The 21,912-nt window shown below is 40.1% G+C and overlaps 1 protein-coding gene across 1 annotated transcript; it reads right to left on the bottom strand.

Annotated features, from left to right (window-relative positions):
- Positions 1-17,440: 17,440 nt before the first annotated feature.
- LOC130179215 (glutamine synthetase) lies at positions 17,441-21,261 on the bottom strand. The gene is made up of 7 exons (XM_056392051.1): positions 21,105-21,261; positions 20,217-20,404; positions 19,961-20,122; positions 19,150-19,296; positions 18,929-19,056; positions 18,626-18,825; positions 17,441-18,522 (listed from the first exon to the last, which is right to left on the bottom strand). The coding sequence occupies exons 2-7, from the start codon at positions 20,380-20,382 to the stop codon at positions 18,210-18,212; spliced, it is 1,116 nt and encodes a 371-aa protein (XP_056248026.1). The 5' UTR covers positions 20,383-20,404; positions 21,105-21,261; the 3' UTR covers positions 17,441-18,209.
- Positions 21,262-21,912: the final 651 nt, after the last annotated feature.

Raw genomic sequence — 21,912 nt, 5'->3', positions numbered from 1 at the left:
AGCTTTCACCACAGTGAATGGGGGATAGGTATTGACCTCTCCATGCACGGTGGAACAATAAAGCTTACACTGTATATTGATCTTTTGCTGTGTAGTGCCACAGATTTCAGTCATATCTGTACGGAGCTTGTTTTCTCCTTAAATCAGGATTTGAACACGCAATTTTCTGGTTTTACCGTGCAGCTGGTGCTTGCTGCTCTCTACCTGGTTCAGTCTGCAGAGAGTACACTCAAAGAGGCTTATAGCCATCCGCTGTTAATGAGGCTTTGCACACTCCAGGCCCCCTGCTAAGAACAATGACCCAGCTGTGTGTGGCCCTTTTCTCTCTGGTATCATAGAACATATGGGAAGCTTTGTTTACAGGTCAGTGAAAATGTAATGAGACCTCGGCCGTTTGTATTTACATTTATGTGGTGATATGGCCACAGCTGAATCGTGGCTGCATGTTATTTACTGCACCAGGAACACAGCGTACTCAGGTGTTTCTCAGACTTGCATAATGTTTTGGGACACGGTGATAAAGGCCTCATAGATTCAGATTCCCTCACTGTTTTGCACATTGCATATGCAGAGTGATTACATTTCAGTTTTTGCCGATCACCAAGCCAGTAGGAGGAGGCTTCTTATGTTTGAAGTTTGAAAGAGGCTTTAACCACTCTCCTAATAATGGAGCCATTGAGAACCGAAGGGGCTTTCGCACAAACTGAACTGACTATGAATAAACAAGCCCCTCTTACATAAACCGCTAGCAAGGCCAGCTCTAATTATTATACAGCTATAAACAATGGGTTTCCGAGTAAAATTTCATGGTGTCAGAATTGGTTTGGACTTAGTCTTATGATGGGTTTGGACATTTAGTGACATCTCCCAGTCTTTCACTGCAGTGTGATACACTCATGAAATCAAAGTTGCAAATGATATCTCTGTGGGGAAGTACATATGCTGTTCATTCAGTGTTAAAAAGCAGTTGCAGGATTAAAAAGTGTTGATCTGATTTCAAAAGCATTTTCCGATTGCAAGGGATTTTAAGGTTCATACATGTACCTCCCTGCGCAGTGGTACAGTACAGTGACCACAAGGTCATTATTCATCCTGCTTCTTGATGCAGGTCATTCCTCCCACGGGTAACACTTAGGCCAGTAGTCCAAGATCAAGGTTATTGATTAGGTTTCCTTTATGTTATCCCCTACCTCACCCTGACACTCATGACACATCAACGAGGGTGCACTGTATTTAAAATGTGCATGTCATAGCCAGTTCTGTATGATACCCTTCAGCGATACAGAATCATTTCCTCTGGAGTCTGCAACGTGACATTTTGTAACTGATCACACAGTTAGTTCAAAGTATTTTTCCAGTATGTTAATTATTATCATAATGTGCTGAGAATAGTAAGCTGACAGTAAAAAGGAAATTAAAAACAGAACTTATGGACTTATGTGTAAAGTAGTCTACTTTAGTCCGGGTTTGTCCCATTATTCTGTGGAAACTCCAGTTAGATTCCTACTTCAGAAAAAGACTTTGTTTGTGAGACCCCTGCCACAGAGGACAGGTGTCAGAGAGTCACTGTAATCTTTAACCTGATCGTGGCTCCAGTTCAGGAGATTTTCGCTCACCGCTCTGGAAACATGAAGAGGCCATTTGTTGTCTTTGTATTTAAGCTTTAATTAAGATGTCTCACCTAAATGTCTCTGTCAGTGTGTGCATGTGCTGTAGGTTGAATAATAGCGCCTTCAGTCTGTACTCACTGTTGCTCCCCAGAGAGGAACAATCAGATGCCTCTGCCCCGACTCGGTTCGGGTCGAGTCGGGTGATGTTACACGAACAGGCCACTGCGTGCCAGCTGGATGAATTGGGTCCATGCTGAAGGACAATTCCTGTTTTATCCCGCTGTCCCTCTAGACAGCTCCTGTGCCACAATGCACTGCTCTCCACAGATACATTTCCCACGATATGGTGGGCAACCTGGGACAGGCTGTGTGGTTGGTGGTGTAAGAGAGCAACAGTGTGTGTTTACCTGCCTGGCATGCAAGGGAACTGATTGAATGACACACAGAGAATGGGGATGGGGGGAAAAATGCATCTTTCTAGAAATGCCACTCTGAGATGTCAAAAGAGCTTTCGGCATGCTATTGTGAAAACTTTGTTTGGGGAACCAGAATGACAAAGAAGATGTGAAAATGCGGCAGAGGAAGTTGTCCCAGACAAGGAAAAAAGAAAGAAACAGTAAACTCAAGGTGTATGTTTCTCTTTGGGTTTTAAAAAATTTCCCTTTGAGGCAATTTATTTTGGGAGGATTTGAGGGATTTGTAAACCTTTTCATGCTGACTCAGACAGTCTCTCGTTTCAGTGTATTATGGCTGATATTATTTTCATCTTGTGTGTGTGTGTGTGTGTGTGTGTGTGTGTGTGTGTGTGTGTGTGATCATAGAAAACACCTACTGTATTAGTGAGAACAGTTTGAGTTTTTTACTTTGGTAGCTGTTAATGTTTCTGTGAAAGGATTTTTGTGACCATGATAATGTTACAACTATGCAAGATACAATCACGAAACTTTACAGGCATGTAGTTGAGATCAAACTGGTCCTACCCATGATTACTGAGAACTCATATAATAATGTAGTAATGACTGCTGAGTACTCGTGTCAGAATGTCACATGTGCCAAATTTGAAGGGAGTCCCTTGGGGAGTTCTTGAGATATTGTGTTCACAAGGCCAAAACAGGGTTTTATGAGGTCACCACGACCTTGACCTTTGACTTTTGACCTTTGACCTTTGAGCACCAAAATCTAATCAGTTCATTCTTGAATCCAAGAGACATATGTACAGACAACCCGAAAACAATGTTCTGGCTCTTGCGGAGGCATAATAAACACAAGGGATAAAAATTAATTTTAACACCAATGGTTAAACTCAAAAGGCTACTTACTACTTACCTGCACTGTAATACTGTAGTTAAAAAGTTATGTAACTGATTGTGCTGTTGTGGAAGATATACTGTTAGGCCCATTATGCAGTGCTGTATGATTAATATTCCTGAACAATTCTGCCTTGAGGTTGTCCCCTCTTAATCCCCTCTCCACTGGCCACTGGAGGGCAATCCCTAGCTTCAGAGTTCAAAGTGGTTTCACTGGATTTTGAATCTTTAGACCCCAAGTTGTTCGCCTCAGAAAACAGAGCTGAACAGGACAAATAGTTTATGTGCTAGAATGAAAGGTGTTTTGTGAACCTACTTTAACTTTAATTAGAAAACATGCCAAGTATGCTGTATATTCTGTGGCAAACAGGGCCGTTCAGTAAACTAGACCACAGTCAGTAGAGTAAATAACACCTCCACTGTAATGCAGTTGTAATTTATATCAGTTCCTTGAGTTACATTGTCACTAAAGGTTTACAATTTCTCCCCTTCCTCATTACTTATTTCTCATATAATTATGCTGTTAACATGCAGCCAGATAACATGATAAGGCAACAAATTACTTTAAGTGCACATATTTATCATTAAGCAGAATACACACATGTAATAAATAGTCACTAATCCACTTTAATGCTGTTGTAAGCAGATATAAGTGTTTATTACCAATATAACTCCTCCTGTGGACAACCAAAGGGGAGGCTGGTGTAAACACATAATGAATGACAACATTAATATAATGATACAAAATACATCTTCATGGGAGAAGTTACAATTATTGACAGAAACTGTACATTAACATTAACATTTAAGTCTGTATTATAGTTCTGCACGACTACATTATAAAGCTAAGTGTTAAATGTTTGTATACTGCTTTTAAAAGCTAAATATGGGAACTCAAAGTTAAGAGTTAAATGGAAATTAACACTCAACGTTGTTGATTCAGCATTTGATGAAGGGTTTGTCTCTTCTGTCTGCTGGTAGACACATTGTTTAATAGTGATGTGGACATGTTCTATAGAGATGACACACCTTTGTTCTTTTCCAGTTGGTGTAATAAACAAACTACCTACAAACAAAGTCACTTGAAATCAGTTTCTAACTTTTTTGGACATTTACTGGTGGAGGTCATGACCTTGTGATGTACTGTAGTAGACCCACAGCATCCAGACCAGTCAGTCAGTGTTTATGAAGTTGAAGTGATACTCAGATACGCAGATGTGAAAAGCTTTGAAAAGGTTGTATTTTTCCACATCATGGAGAGCAGAGGTTGTTACACTGACACCAATAGTGACAATGCGACAAAGCATCAATATGTCCAAGGAAACTCTTTAAATTACTCATGCAGCACGATGTACTTTTCCACTGTCCAATTGTATGCACAGTACATTCCAGACCATGGATGCACAATCATGTCCATACATGTCCACCTCAGGCAATGTCAAGAAAAAAAAAAGATTAATGATGATTGAAATGCAAATCACTTCCGAAAATGTTTCTCAGTACAAGGTCTATCTGTCCAGCCAATGTTATGGAAAGTTTTCAAGATGGCTTGGTGAGAGAGCAACAAAATAGCAGGTGCAAAAACATAACAGCCTCTGGGGGAGGAAATAAGAGATTCGACAAGCCCTCACTACTCATTTTTATCAGTCTGAAGAGCAGTCAGAGAGAAGAGAGTTTTTGGTCTATTGAAACAACATGAACAAATTTGGTAGTGTAGGCCACTATGGACTCTCTGGAGTGCTTTACTTCTATTTATGAGTCAGCCTTTAAAAACAAATAACCACAAAACCTATTAATGATTGTGTTTAAAATTAATAAAATAAAAATAAAATCTATCTAAAGAGAAGAGTTGCAAGTCTATGTCTCATTGGCGCGCTGTTTAAGCTGGGAAAAGTCAAACATCTGTGGGAAAGATTAATGTCCGTCTACCCAGCCTGTAATATCAGTTGTTTCACCTTGCTGCTGATGAAGGTTGTCTTGCAGAGACAGCTGCACTGCCTGGCTTTTCACAAGCCTGATTATCAATGTGATATGTACTTTCTTTATTTACTTTGTAAAGACTCGCCCTGAATTTGTACAGCATGTCCAGAGGAGCCGTCAAGGTTAGTGCTTTACTTGCAGGCACAACCCTCCCATTCAGTCTTTATGCTAAGCTAAGTTAACCATCTCCTGACCATAGCTCCATATTTAATGTGAAGACTTTAGAGTAGTTTCTATCGTTTCCTTTAAGAAAACACACACAAGTAAAACAAACAAGTAAAACACAAGCATTTTGAAAAACATAAATCAGTCTGACAGCATGGGCATGGTGTAAAAAAACACTGCAAGTCATAGAGAACAATGAAACAAATCTACAACACAGTGAGAGTTTCCAGTCGACAATAAAAACTAACAATGTGAATAGTCAATAATTCCCATAATGTCAGGCGGTCAGAATATTAAAATAAACATACATTTTTGCACATTATCGATTAGTCATCATATCAGTCATCAGTCATAATTTTTTTGTAGCGTTCCTGTTTTTGCAGCACATGTGTGTATGTGGTTTCAGATTGGCAAATGTGTCTCTCGGCTAGTTTGTATTTTATTTATTTGCTTCGTTTTCTACTTTTGCCCTCATGTTCTCAAAGTGGTGAAGATTTTTAATTCATGCTCTTATGTTTTCAGAAGTTGCAGCGTCTTGTCCACCATAAAATGGTTGATAATTTTGCAATTCACTCACTCACATATTTGAATATCAGTGACATTAGTTAAATAATCAGTTTGTTCAATGTGATTATTCATTATCACTACTTCTGTTAATCGCAGCTTGTGTTGATGGTAATTTAGCACATCCACTTACTCGTGTTGCAAAAAGCACCCTCGCTGCAACTCACTTTGTCAGAATCAGTCCACACACTGTTCTCTACACACATGCTTTGACACATGTTTTTTGGCTTCAAAGAGGACTGGACATGCATCTGTCCAATCACTGGTCTCTCAGCGCTCTCCTGCTGCACCCCCACTGCTTCATGACCTCCCTAAAACCTCTGCCCTCCACTGAAGTGATCCTATTACTCTGAACAGGTCGCAGACGGACACCAAGAACTCAACCTTATGGGAAAATGCGTCATTCCCGTCTGCTGTGCATCGTTCTATTTTGATTACCGGCCCGCAGATTAGAAGAAAACTGATTCGAACTGATGACAATCCTTTGAGTAGCAACACACAGTTTTTATTCTTTGCTCCTACTTCGCTCATTTACCCTACTTGTTGTTGTGGCTCAGTTGAGGCTGGCAGTTGTGTGTGTGTTGGATGTACTGAGGAAAATAACGGATTTGCTGGGATTAGGCCCTTGCAACAGACTAATGGCAGTAAGAAACTTGCTGTGGCACCATCAGATACATGATCAGCCTTTAATCTTACTGGAGCTCAAAAGGGTGTGGGGGTTGGAAAGGGCACTGCTCTCGTGTAATCATTTTTAAATCTCTGGGTTAGAAAGAGGCCTCAAGCATTCAGTGAACAATTCATCTGCTGTTGTTGTCGTCATCTTTACATTTTCATTTTGAAGTAAACAAAGACACAAATACGGAGCAAGCAGATTACAAGAATCCAACAAAAGATGTAGACACTTGCATGACAGCACTGACAAGCCAGCATGTGTGTGTGTGCGTGTGTGTCTGTGTGTGTGTGTGTGTGTGTGTGTGTAGAGCTTTTGTCTGTATGTGATGGCTTGCTAACCCTGACACGCTGTTGGCAATTATGCAACAACAGCAACCCGTCTGTTTCTGTGATTTGAATCAGCACTTGATGAGGACAAAGATTAGAGACTGGGCCCAGCGTATTTTCACACCAACTTAATCGCTGTTAGAATAAGAATGAGAAAAATAAAAATTAATAAAAATGCAAATAAGTAGGAAAAAATTTAATTAAAAGAAATGTTCTAATTCACCTGTTTTCAATGAAAACCCTTGTAAATACTCGTAAAAATACTCAAACATGGCTGTGTATACAAATGCACAGAGAGGAGGACACATATACATGATGTAGTTCCAAAACGAAAATACTCCAATCTGTTCGCTCTGGCCAGCTCATATCACATCAGCAAACAACAACAGCAACAACAAAAGGGATAGTTATTGTGTTTGCTTGCTTTTCAAAGCAGGGGAAGAAGCTGTCTTTGACAACTGGAATTTCCGGAGACGAAAGCAGGAAAGACTGAGAGAGACTGCTTTGTGAGACTACTTTTTCTGGCTAATGGCTGGCTAACTGCTACCTCATTGGTTTAGGACAGTCACACGTTATTCAATTTGCTACGTATGTTTGCCAACCCAGTTGTATTTACACTTGTGTTCAATGTGGTCACAATGCGTCTCTGACCACCTCTGGAGGTGGTTTGGCAGATCGGATCACAATCTGTCCTCAATGTGTCTTGGGTGCATTTACACCTGTACTTTCATGTGGTCAATCTCTATCTGATTGTAAGAGTTGCTAATTAGCATTAAGCATTATGACTTGGTCATAAACCAAATAATAGATGAGAAGCCAGGAGAAGTAGTAGGCTTCAACCTCTGGGGACTATGAATGTCTTTGGAAAATTGTTTGGCAATCCATCCTGATTGTTGTCAGTGTCATTAAGAGCCATATCACCAGTGTGGCTAAAGATTTGCTGTCTCTAAGCATAAGCCGAGGTGATTTATGACAAATAACAAAACTCCTCCATAGCCACAGAGAACATTACACAACTGCTTTCAAAGGCTGAATAATGCTCCCTATGACTAGTGATCTGACTATATTTATTTTAATTGGTGGAATGCCCCTTTAAAGTTCAAGACGTAAGCTGTATCACATGGAAACTTGGATTTGTTAAACATAAACAACACATTTACAAAAGCCAAAACACAAAATATGTAAGAAAATACACTGACAGTAACTGAGGAACTTGTTTTGATGTCACAATGTAATTGTTGTGTAATCATCAAATTATAACCATAATGCGAGCTTTTCTGTTGACAGAACAGTTGAGGTTCTTTCCATTATGTAAACATGAATGGCAGAGGACAAGACAATTATGTGAGTGGGTACAAAAGACAGTAGCTTTACACACAGGGTCAGTGCGTTTTACATGCCTGATCATGTGTGTAAAATCTGTTGATGTGTTGTAGCACACACACACACACACACACACACACACACACACACACACACACACACAGACACACACACACACACAGACACACACACACAGACACACATACACACACACACACACACACACACACACATACACACACAGGCCATACATCCTGGAGATTACTTAATCACAGTGTAGTACATTATCACTCATGGAGGGAAATAAGTTAACGCATAACATGTTTCAAAAATATCTCAGTTTATTTCTGTAATCATTACTTATCTAACTCTTACAGATTTCTTTCTATCGCCTGTTTACACCACAGGGTTATCTGAGGTTAGAGCCTTTGTCTTTCATCTGTTCCCACTGTTGGCTGTCCTCAGATCACCTGTATTCGTTAGTCTTGTCGAGCCGGATGGCATGACTCAGGACTGATGTTCTTTCCTGAAACAGCCACCACAGGATGACTAACCGAGGAGGAACCCTGTCAGTCCTCTGTCTTGTTGGTTCACTGCTCTAGGTTTATTATAAGGAAGACTTTGTAATACATATTTGGTACATAGAACCAGGCTTATCTTACTGGGTTGTGTCTTTGAATAACCTGTGGTGGAACACAAGTACATTCACTCTAGTACAGTACTTTTGAGGTACTTGTAATGGAGTATTTTCTTTTTTTCTTACTACTTTATACTTTTAGTTTACTTCATTATAGAGGGAAATTTCAGACAATTCTCTCCTGTACATTTATTTCACAGCTGTTATATACAGAACATAGCAACTGTAATCATTCTGAAACAAGACGTGTCCATAGTCATGCTAGCTGCTGAGTGGTTTCACAGCTAAATGCTAATGTCAGCATGCTAACATGCTCATAGCTAAATGATAACATGCTGATGTTTCGCAGGTAAAATGTTTACCATGTTCATCCTCCTACTTTAGCATGTTAGCTTGGTAGCTTCCCTTTAGCATGTAACACAAATTACAGACAAAAAACAAGGGTTGTGCAGTCAGTCTGAGGGAAACATGTACATGTCTGTACAACATTTTGTGCGACTACTTCAAGTAGATGTAGCGTTATTTTTCTTGATAATTAAAACTTTGACTTGCTCTTCTTGAGGTTTCTTTCTTATTTACCTGCCAAATTAGTTTCTTGGGAATTTTCCCTTATCCAAATCAAGTTTGGAATGATATTGTATGCTGTTGATTATAAAGGCACTGGAGGCATATGTGTGATTTCAATTATAACTGACTTGTCTAAAACTGAATGTTGGCACTACATAAAAGGTCAGAGGATCGCGAATTTCATTAGCAGTCATTGATTTCATGGCAATCCATCAAATAGTTAGCTGCTAGCATGACCAAAAATATCTGTTGTGGATTAATTACCAACAGTAGCCTATATAAAGTAATTAAAACTGACTCTAATTTTATCAGCCATTATTATTCTGCCTACATGTTGTGCTGCTAATATTTACTTATATGATTTTACTCAAGTAAAAACATATATTTAAAAAATGTAGTATGTTTAAATTGTGGCAGTTTTACTGAATTAAAACCTGAATACATCTTTTACCACTGTTAAAAATAACAAGAACTCTCCATTGTGTAAAAATTTGTGACACATAAAATCAATGGAGAACAAAGCCAAAGGGAAGAAAAAGGGGGGAAACTACAGAACTACATTAAAAGACCAAACAAGAATAATTAAAGCCTCAAGTGTATCAATAGCCTTGAAAAGTCTTACATTAACCAGCTAATTTTTTCCAGGGGCTTGCTGCATTGAGGAACATTTAATCCTTTTGACATTGCACAGTCACGTCATACTTCTCTGCCTCACCCTGCCACCTCATCATCTCACGTAACACAACTCGTCATATCTCTGTCTTAAAGCCAGAACAAACAGAATCAAGATTAAACTAATATAATGTACAATATCTGTTGTTTTCTATCCAACTGCTATGTGCCTTATCAAGACTCATGTCAGGCATACTGGATAATGTTATTTATTTTCTTAATGATGAAGAAACACTTGACATTGTGGTTTGTCCCTGCAGTTTTGAGTACCTTTAATGAGCTGACTTTACAAACACATGTGACATGTGCGAGCATCATAGCATCAGATTTTCCTTATGCCTGTGCTTAAAGGGAGCTGAAAAACAGGTCAACAGGAATCCTGGAAGAATAAGCATTCCCTTTGTAATGACTATCAACAAAAGTGAGAGGTGTTCAATAGGGAAAACTGACAGAAAGGCTTCTCCTGTCTTAGCTGGTCAGGACTAGAACCACATGGATGGATGAACAAAGAAAGACAAAGCAGTTGTGTTTTTACTCTCTGTCCCACTGCCATTCTCTGGACCTTAGGAAGTCCCTGTTAACCATAACCAGCAGTGGACTTTACCCAGTTTGTTTGCCGTATGTCGAGTTCAGGCGTGTCTTCATTTCCTCAGGACGTGCAATGTGCTGTGTGTGCAGTGCAGTGTGAGAGGATGGAGTTAAAGCTTTTGAAAAGAAATGATCATGCAAGACAAAATTTCATCCCTTCTATCACTACCACACATTTATAGAATTACATATCTACTTTTCTTAATTACTGAGCTTGTATTCAGTATACTTATATTTGCACTGATACAGAATCAAACTGTAGTGTTTTGGGTTTTGCATGTGTGTGTGTGTGTGTGTGTGTGTGTTTGTTTGTTATTTATATCTGGCTCGTGACTGCAAAACTCACCCAATTTCTCCCCAGGCTTTGGTTTTGATGAATTAAAAACCTGTGTGTAACAAGTCAGCTTTGAAAAACTGAAAATAGTAGAGAAGTAAACATGTTAGGAAGAGCAGGCAGAGCCAGCGAGAGAGACAGAGTATGAATACATCGCTATATTTTGTCATCATAACAAAGTTATTAACACTTTATTAGCAAATGATTCGATTATATTTAGTGTCCCCTCTGTGTTCAAACATGACAATACTTACAATACATCTGTAGTCGCGTCTAAAATTGATGCTGTTGATGGAAGCTACAGTGACAACAGGAAGAGAGAGAAGTCAGGGAAGATCTCTGGCTGAGCAGGCACATGTTTGGTCAGCCAAATATAGAGAAATGTGAAATATGAAAAGCAGATATACTGAGTCAGCATGTGATCTTGAACAGTGGAACTGGAAAATAAGGAGTTCATCAGTTGTCACGTTTTTTTTGCAACACACACAACCAGACCTCGGGTACAGATGACCATATTTGGTTAGGGCGTAGAGTATAAACAGCTGTGTCCAAAATCTTATTTTGATATTTAACTTGAGCCACCTCATATTTTCCATGTGGTACTACAAAATGAGCGGACAATTGAAAGTGACCCTCTATGCCACACACTCTCCTGGATGTATTCCTTTTTCAGCATATTAGTCATAACCTGATGGCTCTTACTATTAGCACAGCAGCACATATTGACAAGCAGGATCGTGCAGCCAGCCAAAGACAAACAAGGAAGAGCTAAAGCAAATGCCAAGGTCATGGTAAAAGCCCATATAGATAATGATCACTTGCTCTTCGAGACTATTTTTATTTGCTGACGTAGTCACTGTGGACAAAAGAAAAAGTCAGTGTAGAGCGTGAAAGAATATATATTTCATGTTACATTTGATCAAATAGTTGACCTGTAAACAGGCCAAAACAGGATCCAGGTCAGTTTATATTCACCATATGACATAGGAAGGAGCTGAGCTGAATCACCACATATGTCATACACACGTTGTGCATTAAATGATTCCTTATTTTTGCCTCTGCTACGACAGCAGCTACTAAAACTCACTTCCTCCACACAAACAACTATGCACATTTTACTGCTTCCTTCTGGCGGAGACTGGATCATTTGATTATATTTTACTCTCTTCCTCATCTGCCGCTCTGCCTCACCCAGCCTCTACAGGTTATATCTGATGACACTAGACAAGAATATTTCTTAGAAATAACAGTGATCTTCCCTTCTCCCGTAGCAAAATACATTTACTCAAGTACTATACGTGAGTACAGTTTTGAATTGATTGTACTTAAGTCAAGGGAAATATTGTATTTTTTTTCTCCACTGTACATTTACCTATAAAAAATATAAAAATCTTTAAAAAAAATACAATCATTTTTAAAGATTAAACTTGTTCAAGGCTTTTGCATGATGCACAAATTGCTGAGTATAATACTCAGTTGATAGTGTCATATCATTCAACTTTTAATCAGTTGAAGGTGTGTACATGCAGTGAGTTGGTGTGACAGAAGGTGCTTTAGGTGTGCAGGAATTTATGACTGAGTCATCTTAAGGTGGTGCTGTTCATTAAGCATCTGTTTGGCATAAGTGTTCATTCACTGGTGAGCCTGATCTAGAACGTTGACCTGTTTGTGTGCAAGTGTTTTAAACAAACAGGCTTAGTATAATGGCTGCCATGTGAGAGCCGGCTGTTAGCATCACACGGCGTAAACATGGCCTCTTTACAGAGCTGAAAACCACAAAATGTGATGTATTGTTTTACTAAATTTCTTAATTTGGTTGATTCATATTTAATTTTTATAATTGTTTTGGTATATGAATGTTGTAATGCCTGTAAAACAAACTTGATTTTTGGGAAGTTGTTATTTTTTTTTTTAAACTCACTTACATTTGATTACTTGAGTGTTTCAGTAAAACAGTAACCACATTTCAAATATCTAAAAAATCAGTGATATATTTGTATTATATTTGTATAATTTTGTAAATGTGTGGATTTTTATATCTTGCATTTTTTAGTATTCTGTAGATCACCTTTTTGCTTGACCATTGTTCTCTCTTTCTGTTCTTTGTTGTTTTATGTTTGTGCTGCTTTTTCTGCAGTGCCAGTGTCTCCACTTTAACCAACAAAGTTTCATATTATTATCTTTTTTTTTTTTTTTTACAGATGACATGTCGCATTTCTACTGAACAAACACAAGAACAAAATGTACTAGCTTTAGTCGCTATCCTAAAATGCCTGTGAAAACATTGGTGTTTTTGCGTCTGTGCCTTGCACAGAAAGTGGACTTGTGGGGGTGTGAGGGTCAGCCATTGTTTCGTGTGTTAAAGAACGGACAACCCCTGTAGATAAATCAGCAGGAGGCTTTTCGGGGGAGGGGAGCCCTTCTTGTGAATTTGGAGTCGGAAGAGTACTGGCATCTGGCCAACTACTGAAATCATGAAAGTGTGGACTGTTTGAACTTTAGTGAAACTGAGCAGAACGGTTTGTGACAGGAACAGTGGCAGCGGCAAAGCTACATTTGGTTGATTAACAATTCCCCACTTGCTTTCTCTCACAGAGGTAGCATATGAGTGTGGATGACCAATGCTTTGAGCAACATTTTGGAACAAAGGAGCATTTAAAAGCATTGCTGGGTGCTTGTGCAAAAGAAATGTTTACTCAAGTGCAAAGAATTTAAATGCACATTCTGTGCAGCAATTCAAGTAGGTCAAGAACATACTGAAGAATCTGTGCGGCTGCATGCTCTGTGGTAGAACATGTAGGCACAACCTTTTATAGCCAGAGGGTTATGATATGTAATGCTTTAAATGTGGAAATTACTTTGGATAATAATAACTGAACAGATGTCTATGCTTCATTCCACATTTACAGCATTGTTAATTGCAAAAGCAGGGTGTAAACAGATAACACACGCTGAAGCATTTTTTCCTATCAAACCCTCCTTCCCTATTCTGGTAATTTCACCTCTATTTATCCCACTGCACTCCAAAAAAACAACACATTGTGCCACTAGGAGGATCTTTACTATCTATCATCAGTCCGCAAGAAATAAAGGCACACCAACTGTTTCTGTGCTGCAGCACTACAGTCAAAACTGTGTCACTGTGTCACACATAATGATGTAACCAATCAGGGAGCAGGTAAGCTTGAGTGGTTGTATCAGATCTAGCATCAGCCCAATCCCACCAGAGCCCTCAACCAGTCAGGATGCTGCTAGTCAGGGCACTGCATCTGTCCGTGTGAAAACACCAAACTGTGTGAATGTGTGACCGTGCCGTGGATGTAAACATGCGGCAGCTTTCTCCGCCCCTTGCAGACAGGGCTGGTTTAATGTGTGTCTGAGAGTTAATGTGAGCATGTGTGATCATGTGTAAATGCATGTGAGAGTGAATATTGTGTACATGTGTGGGAGAGGGATCTACGAGAAAGGTGAAAGATATTCCCGGAAAATTAGATTTATCTAATGACGAAATCACATTGACATGAACACATCACTTTTGTTATCTTAAAAAAAACTCAAAACCCCTTCAGGTATTATGAAACTCATCCTGTTGTCTCTTTTTAACTGCAACAGGATTATACATGCTTCTTGCCAAGAAATGAGCCACGAGATACCGTTGTCCTCCAATGACATTTCCTCTCCATCTCTTCTTCCTTGTGCAGTATTTTGCACAAAACAACAAGCTACAGTTCTTCTTTCTAATCTGTTTTGCAAATTTCATCAATCTCTCATCCTTCCTAAGTCATGGCTTTAATGCAGAGGTCCCTTCTTCTGTTGCTCATTGTGGTAAGAAGAGCCAGTACTGGTTTGAACTAGTATGATGTGTTACACAACAACACAGCACAAGTGAGGACAATCATGTACATGTGCTGACAGCAAATCCATAACCTTTAAAAATGATGGATGCTCGGTGCATATGCTGTTTTCATTGCACCTCCATGTGTTATTATATGTTAGAATATCTAAATCTCAGTCACAGATTTTAATTATATGTAAAAATTGTAGTTGCCATGTATTTGCATTCCCTGATGCCATAGTGTGAGTGGATGCTAACTGACTGGGATCTTAAAGTTGTTTTTTGCCAGGGGGCTATTGTGCAGCTCCATTTATGAGACCCCATTTCATGTTTTTTTTTTCTCCTTACATAACATGGATGTGTTTTTTTTTTTTTCTCCCGCTCCACACAAGAACCACCATGATGCAGCCTGTACATTCCGGTGGTTGTCATAGCAACAGGGCAGCATCCCTCTCCATCCTTTGTCCAGTGTCTCCCCCATCGTTTGAGCTTCCCAGGCAGAAGGTGGTTTGGATTCTGCATGCAAATCGAACCCCCCTAATTGAGGCTCGAAGCGAGGAAGTGGAAGAGATTTTGGATGGTGACTGAATGTCATTAAGTGGCTTTCACACGATGTAGCGAGGCAGTAAACTCCCCACAGAGATGGAACCACGAAGTGTTAAGTAAGAGGAAGTGAACACCCAATGAAGTGCTGAAGTCAACAGATTCATACGGTTTTATGTCAAATAATGTATGTGTTTTGTCATGTTCTGACAAAACATGTCTATAGGATATATAAAAAAAAAAAATATTGGCACAGGTGGTAAAAGTGAGTGGGTTGGGGAAAAGAACATGGTGTGTCTGCTTGCCTCTGGGAATGTAGGGCGTTTTACTGGGAATAATGGACTGTGATGCGGTATGTGGGTCAGTTTAATTCCCCTATAATTGTATGTGTCAGTCAGTGGATGGGGTTTTGAGTTTAGGTTTGCGTCATTGTGGCAGAAATGTGTGCACGTGTTTGGGAGGGACTTGAACTTTAACATTTCCCCCCTCTGTTCTTCCACTGTTTTCCAGCTGTTTTGCACAGCAGCTACAGTATGAATGTAGACAGAAATAGAAATATTTTTATAACAGATTACCCCCTTTGCAGTCATTAATTACTTTGGAATTATTTTTGTTCCATATAAAGTATTAAAGCATTGTTGCTTAATGACACATTTTAAGCTGCTTCTGTTTCCAAACTTTTGCACTCTCTGACCCGAGTTTTTACTTGAAAGTATGACACAAACTCTCAGAAACCTGCAAAGGCATGCTCAAAACAACATCTCAGGGGCGGAGAGGTTTCAGACTTTGGGGGAAAAGAAAAAAAGACCAAAACAAAGTTAGAGTACATGTGTTGGCTCAAGGCCAAGCAACATCCTCTGAAACAGGATTGAACCTGCCCTCAGTTTTATGATTGGTTAACTTTCTCCTGGCGTAGCCAATCAGTGAGCTGAATAATGTTCTGTTGTGAGGGCAGCCGGGATGTAGGGGAAAGGTCTCAAAGCAAACTTTGTTGTGGCCCTTCCCCCAAGTAGAGAGAGGACACCAGAAGTAAATGTTTATGTCCTGTAAAATGAAGATGTTGTGTGCTTCTTGAGAAGTGTGGTTGAAATGTCGCCCTGTTGTGTCGGTAACAAAGAATTCCTTCACTGTGTTTATATGTGTGAAGTTCTTACTCCCAACTCTTCACTAGAGAAAACTTTGACTTAAATACTGCTGACTTGCCAGATTGTTAACATATGCAGAAGTGTTACAGAAATCTTTACAGCTATACTTTGCCTTATTGGACAATAAAGATAAATAAATTCAGCTAAAATAGACTCACCGTACAGCTGTAACTAAGCTCTGTCAACATGCTGTTCTAGTTGTTTTTTTAGTAAACAACAAAGTAAGTCTAATTAACAGCCACAACAGTCTGTGGTGCTGTGTAGTTGTTTATGTGACAGCACTTCTGGGAATATTGGCCTCAGGCTGTTTCAGTGAAGGAGTCTAATAACTGTCTCGTGAGTACATCAGTTTCCAGTTACTTCCCACATGCTCCTAAAAAACACCAGCTAGAACAAAGCTGCTGTTGATCTCCGGCCAAGATATCAGCCAGACTGAAACATCAGAACTTTTGGCAAAACAGAGCGCAGCCAGCGAGCCTTTACTAGAGTTACCTTTAGCTGCACTTTGTCTTACTTTTTCTGTGTACTGCTCGTATTAAAATGCTCTGTTGCAAGCTGTTTAAACAGTTTTTAAATGCAAGATATTTTAGACTGGAGGCCAATATCAACTGCTCCTGCAGCCAACGATAAGATGTAGCTGTGTTGTTTTGAACTATAGTGTCCACAAGATGACCTTAGCACCAGACTTTTATGTTACATCTGCTCTATCACTGAATGTTGCCTCTAGAATGTGGAGTTTTATGAATCATCCAGTCTACACTGAGCTAAACCAATGACAGCTAACGTTTTCACTTTGCAGCTGGAAAAGCAAAGTGCAGTCCCATCCTATAACCTTGTTAAAGCAATAGTTTGACATTTTGGAAAATAAGCTTATTCGATTTCTTGCTGAGAGTTAGATCTATACCATTTAACTGTCCATTTGAAATAAGGCTACAGCTAGCTGCTGGTCAGCCTCACGTTAAGACTACAGCTAGCCTGGCTCAAAGGCAACAAATGAATCTACCAATGTGTTTGTGAGCTTTAGGGGCCTTTGGACAGATCCAGGCTTGAGGTAAGGTTTCCACTCTTTCTGCTAAGCCAACTGGCTGTTAGCTGTACTGTACAGGGATAAGAGTGGTATCAAGCATCTCATCCAACTCTTGGCAAGACAGCAAAACCGCTTATTTCCAGAAATGTTTAACTATTCCTTTAATTTTTTTTTTTTTTTTTTTAAGTCATGAGTCATACAGCCATGTTGTGATAAAAATAAAAGTTTTAAATGTATCAATAAAAAACACCAGGTTCAGTAAACTTGATGTTTTACCAAATCAGGTGCATTACAATATCGCAGTTAACAAAAGGATAAAACTCCTTGAGGAAATCTACAAATGGCATTATGGACAGATCCACATTTGAACAACATACGACTGGGTATAGACATCTACAAAGTGTACCATACAAGTTGACCCAGTGTGTCAAAAATCTGACGACATCAAATGTTGCCATTTAAAAAATAGACACTTCATAAAATCAAAGAATTAGTAACATCGACGACTGGATAGTTGAAAAGGCAGGTCAACATATATTAACAGTACATGAACTAGTCAGATTTATTAAGTTAGACATGCTGTCCAGCCTTAGCAGCTCTACTCTTCAGTGTCCATGTGCTTTAGTTCTTTTAGTTACAGACAAAAAAGGGAAAGATGACATGGGCTATAAAACAGTGTTACAAAAGCCAATCCCTTCAAAAGCAGAGGGGAAAGACATACCCTGCCATTACCAGCTCACAACTACCAAGGATCTCATTACCTTGTCATGTTTTAAGTTGACCAGCCAACTTTAAGCCATTAAAATGCAGGTTAAAATCATCTCAGTGGGAGAGAAAATAAAAAATACAGTACTAGTTTAAAAGAAAAGATAAAGTCAGGAGGGCAGTGGGTGTCAGTCCACGAGTTGTAGATTTAGTAATCCGCAGGTTGGTCTCCTTCCTCGTTCAGCAAGCAGGTGCGGATGAGGGCCTCGATCACAGCGTATGGGTCGCAGTTGGCCGATGGGCGGCGGTCCTCGAAGTAGCCTTTCTTCTCCTGGCCGACATTACGAGGAATGCGGATGCTGGCGCCGCGGTTAGCCACCCCTGCGGAGAATTCGTCGATGTTTGAGGTTTCGTGGTGGCCAGTGAGACGGCGGGCGTTGTCGAGCCCCCCTTTGGGATCATAGGCACGAATGTGATATTGGTGCCTCTTCCCAAGCTTCTCAATGGAATCTTCAATGGCCCTGAAAGCAGAAAGCACCAAAAATGTTAAAATTATTCATGCAACACACACACCACATTAACGAAGCTGTCAAATCAACCTGCAAAAAAGCTTGTGACACTCACTTTAATCCACCATCTTCCCTCATCTCCTTTGTGCTGAAGTTTGTATGGCAGCCAGCACCGTTCCAGTTACCAGGGATTGGCTTGGGGTCAAATGAGGCAACAATACCAAAATCTTCACAGACACGGTGCAGGATGAAACGTGCCACCCAGAGATGATCCCCCATATTGATCCCTTCACAAGGTCCAACCTGGAACTCCCACTGAACACACACAAGTTCATTATAAGTTGCTTTCTTAAAACGACCGTTGAAACCATAAAAACACGTGCAAAGTCCAGACATATTACACTTCTATTCTCATTACCTGAGCAGGCATCACTTCTGCGTTTGTGCCACAAATCTGGACTCCAGCATACAGACAAGCTCTGTAGTGGGCCTCCACTATATCTCTGCCATAGGCTTTGTCAGCTCCCACGCCACAGTAGTATGGCCCTGCAAATATGAAGATTGTTAGCCACCCAGATATTGAGTCATGTTTTGATAAGAGAAACACACTCATATGAAAACTTTGAATGACCTGCTTACCTTGTGGTCCAGGGAAACCATTAGATGGCCAGCCAAATGGATGTCCATCTGTTCCCAGAATGGTGTACTCCTGCTCCATGCCAAACCAAGGATGCTGTTCCTCCACCATGTCCATCACCTTCTTACATGTAATTCGAAGGTTGGTTTCTGCAGAGGAAAAAAAAACAAAAAACTTTTAGATCAGAAGACTAACACCAGTCAAGTCCTGTTACCTGGGCCAGTTTTGCCAATCACTGTCAAAATAGCAATGCAGATTGGACAACACTCCAAATAATTCTCAGGTACTTTGTGTGAGATGTGCCCTCAAGCCAAAACAAGTTCAACAGGTCACTTTGTGTAAGATGAGCCAATTAAACTGTAAAATAATTCTTCAATTATAGTTTAAATTTCAGTTTTGACCGTTTAATCCTCTTATTTTTGCCAAAACCTCCAACAATTTTGCTGGATTTAGCGCTACTTTACTGATCCATCTATCACACTACATGCACAAGCCTCAACGTCAACATGCATCAGTGTGCATGCACACGAGAATGAATGGGTGCATGCAAACGGAAATGAGTGCATTTGTGTCTAATCATGTGGATGTGTGCACACCTGTTTACACAAGTGTGTGCCACATTTCTACAATGAATGAAACATGACATCTTCAACATTTGTGAAGAAGACCAACTACAGTATTTTTACTGTTTTACTCTTATATTATTTTATTTGGCAGTGGACAACAGAGTTTGAAATTGTATCATTTTTTGCTACTTTATTGCAGATCACTCAATTCATTATATACATGTACATGTTACTACTTCTTTGTTACCTGCAGGTTTGCGGTTGTACTTCAGCACTTCACACAGGACCAGCTTGTTGGGGTCTTTGCGGAATGGATCACGGAATATGGCAGAAGGAACCAGATACATGTCGCTATTTGAGCCCTCAGACTGGTAGGTACTGGAGCCATCAAAGTTCCACTCAGGGAGATCTACGAGAGGAGAAGGGAGGCAGCTATATTACAATGCATTAGGAACATCATCGTTATTAGTTTACACGTTTTGGGGAAGACTGAGGCTGCTTACCTTCGATGCTTTTAGGCTCAAAATCCAGCGTCCTGGTTTTGCATCGGAGTCCCTCTCCAGTTCCATCAATCCAAATATACATGGCTTGGACTTTATCCCCCTGAGGGAGCTCCATGTACTGCTGCTTGACAGCTTTACTCAAGCTGGCGCTGGCCGACGTAGCCATCTTATTTCCTACTATAACACACCTGAGGAAAAGAGGAGGAGAGCAGGCGTGAGACCGCGATGTGCTCTGGATCACATGTTGCGTAACAGGGTTTCGGGGCGCAAAAAACAATAAACAGCACCATTGTCTCTTCTTCCAGAAAGGAGAAGGGGTAAAAAAAAAACCGCGTTGAGGATGTAACAGGCGGCAGATTTCTAGGTTTTTCTCACTCTCCACCTTGAAAACAAACAGAAAAGCCACTTTCTACCTCCTGTGCATTACTGTTTTGACTGAATTTAACGAGACATGCCAGCTCACAGAGGCCGGCTCATGGAAAAAAACACACACACTGCAAATTCCCCCAACCCCCAATAAACACTCAATGTGAGAAGCTTACGCAAAAACACATCTTTACTTCACACCGTGTTTCCAATACGCTTGTTGTTGTAGTCATGACTACAATCAGACTTAGGCAATATTACATCATAGACTTCCACATCACCCCCTACCTAAAACTAAAAGCTTTATCTAAACATAAGCGAACATTTAAAACAGACTACATCACACCTGTAAAACCACTAAAGTGAGATAAATGCACACGTCAAGTATGAGTTCATTGTCTAAAGTGAGTAACAATAAAAATTTTTTTTTTAAAAATTAAAAAAAAAAAAAGGTCTGGTACAAGCTGAACCCCCGCCCCACCAACACGGAGTGAAAGACGGAACAAGCAAACAAGTAATTACCTGGAGAAACGAGGAAATTGAAATAAAAACTAAAGGACTGACAGGTCCAGTGTCTTGTCGTGTGATGTTTCGCTAGTGTCTCTCTCATTCTCCGGTACCGACGCTCCGGATCCGGCCGCCTTTATAAGAGCAGGAACTGGGACGTAGAGTCTTTGATTGGTCGGAGAGACGGCAGTGTGTTTACTCCAAGGTGATGGAAGGCACATGCAGCCCCGCTATTGGACAGGCTGCGAACGGAGCCGCAACGCCCTCTAGCAGGAGCTCAGCCGCGTGTCACAATGCGTGACCCTTCACCGTGCGTGTGAGTGTTTGTGTGTTCTTGCGCGTGCATGTGCGTGTGCGCATCTTCCTCATCCCCACATGAGGACATGATGTGAGGAATTAAAGTGTGAACAGGCCTCAGATAGAGGCTGAGCGCTTTTGTGAGAACGTGCTTCATTGTTGGAGACGGACTCAACCGTGTGGAACAAAATGTACAACATCCTCTGCTTCAGCACAAAACCACTTGGTAATTCTTAGTACAAGACGCCACCGTGTGGTATAAATCAGTTACTGCAAGGTTCTACTGGTTTTAATGGGAGAGATTATGTAATCCTACTGAGAGAAATCCTGTGGTGTTGGTTCATTCTGGTTTTGCACTGGATGCCCACGTGAGAAAATTATGTGTAAAATGCATTCATAATAATCGTCCTTAAAACAATCAATTACACTGCAGATTGTTTCCTCACAGCAGTTATCTTTTTCCTTCTCTGTCTTAAATTACGGTGATTTATTATTTATTGATTGATTACTGAGGAGTTTGTGTGCA

Source organism: Seriola aureovittata, chromosome 12 (assembly GCF_021018895.1).
Source record: "Seriola aureovittata isolate HTS-2021-v1 ecotype China chromosome 12, ASM2101889v1, whole genome shotgun sequence".
Classification (NCBI taxonomy): domain Eukaryota; kingdom Metazoa; phylum Chordata; class Actinopteri; order Carangiformes; family Carangidae; genus Seriola; species Seriola aureovittata.
Note: the sequence above shows the minus strand (reverse complement) of the source record. Positions and strands in the feature narration are given on the sequence as shown.

Excerpts from the sequence above, each read along its gene's own strand:
- LOC130179215 (XM_056392051.1), bottom strand. The coding sequence starts at position 20,382 with ATGGCTACGTCGGCCAGCGCCAGCTTGAGTAAAGCTGTCAAGCAGCAG. Across the intron at positions 19,297-19,960 it reads GTACAACCGCAAACCTGCAG|AAACCAACCTTCGAATTACA; the intron begins GTAACAAAGAAG and ends TTTCCTCTGCAG. Across the intron at positions 18,826-18,928 it reads CAGAAGTGATGCCTGCTCAG|TGGGAGTTCCAGGTTGGACC; the intron begins GTAATGAGAATA and ends GTGTGTGTTCAG.